Below are 9,132 nucleotides of genomic sequence, written 5' to 3' on the forward strand. Positions count from 1 at the left end.
AAAGACAATTATAATCATTATAAATTAAATATAGAGAGTAAGCACTTACCCGTCTTCACTGGCTGTTCCTTGGTTTGAAATCTGTTCGAATAGATGAACAAGAATTTGCGGCCTAGGATAGTTCTTTATGTCCGTGCAAGATAGAAGCCGTCGTAGTTTGCGAATTAGTTAGGCCGCGCGCGCGCGCGCTCGCTCGCTCACTGTAGTCATCGAACAAGGAGTCTATCTACATCCTGTACTTTTTTTAAATCAGGATCAGATGCAGGCCAAACTTCGAACGAGCGGGGAAACAATACGAATATTTTCATCCTAATACGTCTCATTTCAAGTATACGACCTTGATAATTAATAATTATGTTACTATTTAGAAAAAAATGTGGAAATCTACGAAGAGCTATTGGTACCGCACTGCGATTGGGTTAAGCTGTCGAAAATAGGCAGACTTAGAAGCGGCAAATACGAATGGAAATACTAGTATATGGAAAAAAAAAGGTCTTGCCATCCCACCTCATTATTTTACATACTTTTTTTTGCTTTATAAAACATAGGTATCCTTTAAAAGGCATACATAACTGACCCAAATCCTAGATGCAAGAGTGTGAAAGCATTATGAACGCTTGTTAGGTATAACTGAGCCACGCTTTAGAGATTTGTAACTATTACCACCGTCTCTGTGTGTCGAGTAGACAATACAGAGCCGCCGCTCCTAACAGTCAATGGAGGTATAATCATACGGAGTGACTGACATAGACGTCTATAAACGCGTTAAACTTCTCACCGTAAGAATTATATGGCCATTCTATGTTTGTGTCCAGAATACATTTCATGATAGGGTTAGACATCCTCATAGTGCTTACCGAAAATTTCGGGGGTTTTTTTTCGATGCCTCAACAGCAGACGATTACGATTCTATTGCTTTCTAAGATTTCGTAAGCGCTTTATAATAAATACGCAAACGTCTAGGGGCTAGCCTCAGCAGCGTACATTCCAAATCAATAGAACACAATCGTTAAGTTCACCTATTTAAACTGTGGATCAATCTAAATCTGCTCCCTTCTGTTGGGTTCGATGAACACGATGCACTTTGTGTAATTTAGCTAGTGTTATCCATAGCGAAGTCGGTTACGTTGGAAATCGCTTAGTTGGCCTGGCGACGATTATACAACGAAGTCACTATGCGCTTCTCAGCACAGTGGGTTCCTTCGGTCCCGTTAGGTAGATCGATTTTGCGGAGAGCAGATAGGAAGATCTTGGTAAGTTAAAGTGGGCTTAACTTTGTCACGCCGATGACTATCTCACAGACTGAACACACTGTCTAGTTCACAAGCAAAGGCGTACACATAGTTCAGTACATTGATTACTGAGCAGAACTACTGCTGCTTCCAATGTCAGTCTTAAAGGAGGAACAGGTGCTAAAACGACACCTTACAAAGGTAGGACTGATACATGACTGTATCAGGAGTGCTTCGACCAACCAATATTCCACTATGCATAGAAACATGCTGGTGCATGAAGACCAACCCAAGTATAGATACACGCCTAGATATTAGATGCAGTTGTAATTAATAAAATCTCATTTTTCCAACAGTCTCTAGTCTGTGCCCGTGTGTCAAATTGAATCTTGTTCTAATTATCGCCGTATTCTTCATGTGTATGCACGGCTCTGTGGAGGGTCAGAGTACATGAGAGCCCTGCTCCTAAGTTATTGACTCATCCAAGGGTACATATAAGCCAACCTTCTATGAATGTACTGGCCGGACCAAATTAGAAAGATAGATAAATTAGAGACACTTGATAACATTGTTCTTGTACCTACAGTTACTGTTATATAGCTACTAGCAGAAACGAAAAGCTGCAGCAGTGATAAAATAGCGATCTTGAGCAATCTACCTAACAAAGATCTGGGTAGTGATTCGTATGTCATCCTCTTAATGCGCTGAGTCAATTTTTTTAGAAATTAACTTACATTGCATTAATAATTAAAGAAACAAGTTTATCTGTTCACGAGGGCTGTATATCGCTGGCAGAACCCGCAGCGGCCAGCTCTAGTTTCTTTCAGCCACTACATGTATTTGTGTTGAATTAAGATACGTAAACGCAAAGCGTTATGTAGCGCATTACAGTTAACTTGCACGGCCCGTAAAGCAGAACTTCTCCCTGATACGACTGATTAGTGACCTGTCTGCTATGGCCACGAGCAAAGTTTTTTTTTTTTTTCGAAAAGCAATTTTTGCGCTTCGAGGCTGGACGTTAATTTCAAAAACCGTTATGTTCTCGTCCAATCTTGTCCATGCAAACCGCACTTAGCGCGACTGAACGCGAGCGACGAACGAAAAAAAGTCATACTTCAAAGCTAAATAGAAATGCGCAATTATTATATAAGATAATCTAGTTAATAATAACGTCCAGCTTTTTTGTTCTTGTTTAGTTGCTTCAGAGTGATTCGAGCGACTATTCAGAAAGTGACGGCAATCAGGTCCCTGTAAGTATATCCGCAACAACGTTGATCAAATACCTACTTACTTTTATTATTATTATTATTATTACTGTTCAACTTACATACTTTATTTCAATTAGATCCTTTATTGTATCTATTAAGGTTTGGATAGTTAAACTCAACGAAGTTAGCCATGCTTGCCTGTATCTAATCGTTTTCAATTCAAGTTTGCTATCTTTTGAATGATTGCGCTCCCTTTATAAATTCACCATTTTCTCCCTTGACGACATCGTTGAAGAACTTTTTGTCTTCATAGTTGCATATCTCAGTAGTTTGCTTACAACGGTTTTTGAATGTGCTTAGCCCGGGAACCTTCGATTCATTCTCAGCTCGAAAAGTGTTGATCGTTCATTAGAATTCTATCAGTATTATACTTTTGACTAAAACGTTCACGTGCTTCCTTTATATTCATCCTCTAATGAAGAGACACATGCCCCCACATCGGGCAGGACCCAGCCGAAAAAGTTTACATCCTTCAAGATTAGTACGTTTATAATCATAGTTTAGCAATATAAACTACTATGACTTCAATATTCGTCTAAAAAAAACAGAGGCCACATTGCAGCACCTATGAATAAGTTGAAGGACGGATCTCTTCATTCGAGTGAAGCTTAATAGGCTGTTTTAGCTCAGTTCTCAATGCACTGATTGACAAGTACCAAAACTTATCGACGTATTTGCCTTTTAGGGCGTACGGTTTCGAATAATGGATGCAACTGGCCAACAATTGATTCCCGAGGAATTCATGCCCCTCAGTACAGATACGATCGTTCATTTTGTCATGGAGGTGAGTGAGTGTTCTGCTGCTTCACGGATAGTTAGAAAAATTCCATTACATCCTATGGACACGATAAAATTGTGGTTAGAGTTCAATCCTAATAGTAATAACGCTTAATTCTCTTGAAATTATTTCATCCAACCCATGAACCATTGCGTTTTCACGGGTGTGGCTTGTTCGACCTGGGAGGGAACTATTTTTACATGCCTCAATCAGTCGTTAAACGAATCCGCGAACAAGTCCATGAACAGCGTGTTTTTTTTTTATTAGTCCGCAAGCGTATTTCCCAGACTTTTCACAATGCATAGATGCTGTTTTATATGTTTACTCAAATCTTTCTGGCATGTTTCAGTTTCGAAAAGTTGTTTTACGAAAGTACGGCGATCTTATCCGCTATTGGAATAATGCGCAACGCGGTTGCTTCGGAGTATCAAGAATTGGAGAGTCGAAACCCAACAGCGCGCAGGGCGCCTGGAAAATTGTTGTTCAGACCGGCGAGGGCAAGGTGAGTAACCCGTTTAGTAAATATTAGCGGATCCAAATATTATCTATCTATCTATCTATCTACCTACATAAAAAGCAGTGCTAAAAAAAAAAGTTTCGTATTGCGTTTCGTGCCCAGATCGTAGCAGACGACAGCTGCATTCCAAAGGATATGCGTCTCTGGGACAAATATATAGTGAGCTTCAGGAAGATCGCTTGAAGGAATCAACTCGATGAGGATTCGTGCCAGATCCCTACAGAGAACGGAATCACGGCAGAACTAAAGCTTCTTGGAGAGCCTTGCAACGCCCTCTTGCCATCACCCAGCCAGGCCATTTAACCCCTAATCACCAGTATTTAATTTGTAACAACAGAACGAATTATAGCTCGTTGAGCAGTTCCTGCATGAGCCAGCTGATGTGAGGGTATTTCGTTTCTGTGAGCTGATGATTCTGTCAAGAATCGTTTTCGTTATACGAAAAGCTGCACGAAGAGCTGATATTATTTATGGGTTGCTAGAACGTGTTAACGTGTATAACTTAACGATTTATGTAGTAGCATGGTGAATTGAAAAGTCAATTATTCAATGGAGATTTGAAAACCTTGTCTCGCAGGCTTCGGTGTTCCTAAAATATAATGTAGGTAGGGTTTTTTTTCAACGAAGCAGACGCTTAATTCTATTCTTATATTGGTGCTCATTGAGCTGCAGGTTCAAAATGACTCAAATGATTTATAAAGGTAGACGTGTCCTCGTGGGCACTTGCTGTCGAACAAGTTCAACTGGTTTGGCCGTTGACAAAAAAATTATATCGCGTTAAAAATGTCTTCAAGTTCAGTGAAAAAAATTGATGGATTTCGACAAAAATTTGTGAATGAATAATTGGTCCTGGCGTCGTACACCGGCAAATACCAACTACCCAAATACTAGCTTGAGCAAATAAAAAAAAAAATGAGCTAAATCTATGATTTGCTTATACGATAAACTTAGTGCTGGGAATTATGAAGATGGCAACACTTCATTGGTTGATTGATTTTATGATAGAACGGTGGATACCCTTTCTGAGGACGTGGAGAGACTTTAAGCTTGAGTGCCGGTTATTTGAAAGAATAAAAGTTGAAAACATTCTGAAAATTGTAAGAATACAAAATGGTGAAATAAATGTACTTGCATGCATATAGTGTTTCGTAATTATGGTGATGCTGGTAATTTTATCTTATTATACAATGAAAAATGTTTATATATACACACTTAACTTAATATAAAGCTGTGCTTTGTCAAGTTTAAAAGCGATACGAATAAAAGATTTCTCCAAATGCCATTATCTGTGAACGAGGATTAGCAGAAATTGTTGTGGACCTCGGAAGGCCACTCGCGGAATTGCCCCTCTGGGGCTCGGTCATGTCACACAACAGGTCGAAAATGGATTGTGAACTCCTTCAGTTGACACTGTCTAATTGCGCTATCAACGATGATCGTAATTTAATGTAAGTTCAAATACAAACATCTAAGATCTAAGTACAAATAGACCAAAGAAGTCAGCTGTCTAATTCACTAACGGATTTTTCTAACAAATATTGATCTTTGTTTGAAACACATTCTTCAACGCTTAACGCGAACAGACGTCAGCGTTGAGTTAAACGAAACATTAAGCTAGCCCGTAGGTAGGACGGAAGAAAAAAAGCTTCACATCTATTCCGCTTATCTGAATTCAATAGCTGTTTTCTGTTAGCTGTTTCGAAATGTTGTCAGGTGAGGCCAGGCCACACCTTAGATTTATTTCGCTAAACTCCGGAGCCAATATACAAACTACGAACCATCACCAGAACTACTATCAGTTTCAGCAAAACCGTGTATTACAAGTAACACAAGGACAAACAAGGGTCTCTATTTATTAATGAAGCAACATATAATAAGTAATTAGAAACACTAGAAAAATGTCTAAAGTGTGTTTGCTTGGTAAGGTTACACAAACACATACCTGGATCGGTATCCAGGAAGCGGTCATCCAGGCAATACGCTGGAAATTTACCAAGACAAATTAAGCTCTTCTCGAACAATCATACTAACCTTTAGCGAACGAGTCGTCAAGGAAATACTTACCTAGGTAACTATTAAAAATTTTTATCCAATGCAGTTTTGAGCGTTTTGTGTACATGTCGATATGTAGAATATTCGTAAAATGACCTCATGGCAGTGTTAACTCGGTAAGTTGCCTTACCTGTTCCATTTATAGGTACACCTATTGCTCATTGACATTCGTTTATATAGCATTTCGCCTCTTTATTTTTGATTGTTAGCTTTTTTATGTTCGATACTCAGGCATTACATTAGATGCTGAACTGATCTGCGTTCTTCGAAGAGATCTGTGAAGGGGCATTTGTCAATTCTGGCACCTAAACCAACGATAGCCACATATTCACGCTTACCATGGCAATGTAAACAAACGGATACGCATTTGCCGTCCAGACTGCGCAGTTCTATATCTTTCGTTGAAAATTAGGTATACGAGCATCTATTGCATTTCTCTCATAAATAGACTTTCATGTAGAAAAAAAAAAAAAAAAACTATCACATTTGATTTCTACTGTTTTTTTAAGCCAAAATATTAATTTTAGCTACAGGAAGCTATATTTTATTTTTAGTCAGTTTGTCGAAGTCTATCGGTTAATCAAAAAAACTTGCGTCAACGCGCTGTGATACTTCGGGTAGAAGAAACGTTTTTAATGAGGTAACATTTCTTTCAAAAATCTTTTAGAAAAAAAAATACTCGCCATATTAGCCACTACTTTTGAATTCACCCTTGTTAGAAATTCGCTCTAGAATCACCCAGAAATGCATTTTTACCTTACTACCACATATGCGAGACGAACCCCTCAATAGACTTTTGACTGCTTTCACGCCGAAATATCGATTTTAGGTATCGGATTGTGAATAGCGTATTAGTTTAGCTCCGCGAGAATTTTCAACTTTGTATCGTATAGCAACTTCTAAGTAAATATTTCGTTATAATTTTGCCAGAAGAGAGAATTTTTCATTAAGAACCCTACCAAATAATAGCACACTTTAGGCCTTACAAATTGCTCATGCTGCACAAGAACCTGCATTAAACCGTCAAAAAATCGGGAATTGCAGAAACCGATTTGGCCAGTATAACATTATGTTCTATGCAATGAAACCACAAACTATCGTCGAAAAAAAAAAGTGTTCATTGTATTGGCTCCATCGTATGCACCGTTCACCGGATGGTACCTTGGCGATCCGCCAAAAACTAGCCAGATGTAACTATCTTCAAAAATGTATTTGACAAACAGGGTTCTAGTAGCACTTAGGAAGACAGATTGAACATGTTGAAAGATTGTGAAATGCCTGCGCATAGTTACACTATTACCAACGCTATACGATAGATTTTCTGATCAGGCAAAATTTGCAGCTTGGTATATAGTAGTGACGCCGATCTTGAAGAATGCTGTCGGGCTAAATAAACGTTAAATTAGTGTGACCCCAATTAGAAATACCTGGAGGCGCTTATTAGTACCGCCCGTAAACAGTATCGGTTATAATGCAATTAGTGAGAAAGAAATATTATTTCCCATCTACACCCGAAAATAGTGCTAGTGTATTATTCATCCTGTACTTCTGTTTGTGAGAGCTTTGGAACACTAAAGAACGCGTGAAATTTTCCGAGAAAAGCTGAGCTGAAGTGCTAAATAATTGTTCAGTGGCGTCTACACTGATGAACAGGGGCAAACAAAGAATAAACTGAAAAGAAACAGATAGGTTTTTTATAATGTTGTTTTTTTATTGAAACACATGCCCGCTCTATTGGCTTCTTGCCTAACTGACTGCTTTACTAATTGTTTTATTTCCAATAGTACTCAATGTTTTAACTCTTTCTTTCTAATATTTTGCGAGATTTTCTATAATCCGTTTGCTCTTATTACCAAGGCCAAGGTATGAGTTTGAGAAAAAAAGATGTTTGGTGTTTTCGTTTATTGATACGTTCCAGCGCGTTTTGGTTTGTTTTATTAATCTAGTCTTACTAAGATAAATCAACTCGGATCATAATATCAGCGTTCCAAGCAACACATTGGCGTTCGAACAAGATAGCTTTCAGCAGGCTGCTCTGTGGACGCGGCCCAAATATCAGCGTATCTGTTCTGATGAACGAGCCTATGATGACTATGAGGCGGCAAAGAGAAAAATGTTTTCCAGTTTGGCCTCTGAGTTTTGATAGTAATTATTAGGTTTAGCGTAAAAGTTTCACAAATTTTATTGACTACCATAGGTAAGTTGATCTTGATTAGCTTTTAGTATGAGCATAGCTAATACATATCTAAATTTTTATTCTGTCAACCTACGACTTGTATATGTTATCTCTGATACAATGCCATTTCAGAGATATTACGGATGTATACATGTAAACGACTCCAGCTTCTGCAGCCATATCCGAACATTAACTTGTGAGTAATTTATAAGTCTACATGTAAACCTTGGTTACAGTGCATGCTTTCGCTTAAAATCGAATGTCGACAACAAGCAACGGCTAAAACAAGCTGAAAAGTCTAGCTCGCAGTTCTGCTATTTAAATTTCGTTGTACAACATCGATACCATTGAAATGAAGTGGTGGTGGTAGATACGGAAAGTTCAAAAGTTTTCCTTAACAGTCAACATGATCAACTTGAAAAATTGTTGTGCTTACTAGCTTGCCGAGTTCTTCGTTTACACGTGTTTCAATTCTGCGTGAACGCGTGACTCACTCGAGGCGCTTAATCATACTGCTGAAATCAATCCATATGATAGGCTTATGGAGCTTTGTCAAGGGAAACCGAAATTTATCCCCTATGGAAACTCTATTAAAAGATGCCTTTGCCAAAGGGGAAACCGCTATGCACGTGTTCATCAGACGGCAAGTGGCTCTACGTATTTCTACATCCTCTCAACGCTGATCTACGCTGTGATGCTACGTGATGCGAACAATATTAATGTGGCCGTGCAGTCGAACGTACGGCCAAACGATCTTGTAGAAAATAAGGTATACTGGACAGTGTTTGCGCTACGTAAAACTGCAAGCAACACTCCATTGATAATTCCGGATTTGTAATTCTACGAATCGGGCAGATTCAGGAAATATCCTAGAGGCATCCCTAGATAGCACTCTAGCACTACTGAGTAGATATATATATATATACACACACACACACACACACACACATATTAAAGAGAAGAATATGTGCCTTTCGTACTATATACAGCGCATATCTGAACAAAAAGACATCATTCAGCTAAAAAGTAAACGACACGCGCTACTTCGTTGAAGAATAGACGACCTTCCGCTCACAGCCCCTATAAAGCCAATGCCACTCCTTTCGACG

The 9,132-nt window shown here is 38.7% G+C and overlaps 1 protein-coding gene across 6 annotated transcripts in view; it reads left to right on the forward strand.

Annotated features, from left to right (window-relative positions):
• Positions 1 to 4,932, forward strand: part of LOC111246299 (uncharacterized) — a 14,610-nt gene extending 9,678 nt beyond the window's left edge. For all 6 annotated transcript variants that reach the window (XM_086984847.1, XM_086984849.1, XM_022795653.2 and 3 more), the window contains exons 3-6: positions 2,429 to 2,482; positions 3,186 to 3,284; positions 3,628 to 3,780; positions 3,898 to 4,932. In XM_086984847.1, the coding sequence (XP_086840973.1) occupies positions 2,429 to 2,482; positions 3,186 to 3,284; positions 3,628 to 3,780; positions 3,898 to 3,978 (387 nt within the window). In that variant the 3' untranslated portion in view covers positions 3,979 to 4,932. The remainder of the gene's footprint in view (positions 1 to 2,428; positions 2,483 to 3,185; positions 3,285 to 3,627; positions 3,781 to 3,897) is intronic.
• Positions 4,933 to 9,132: the final 4,200 nt, after the last annotated feature.

This window comes from Varroa destructor, unplaced genomic scaffold (assembly GCF_002443255.2).
Source record: "Varroa destructor unplaced genomic scaffold, Vdes_3.0 BEIS01000003.1, whole genome shotgun sequence".
NCBI classification, from domain to species: Eukaryota; Metazoa; Arthropoda; class Arachnida; order Mesostigmata; family Varroidae; genus Varroa; species Varroa destructor.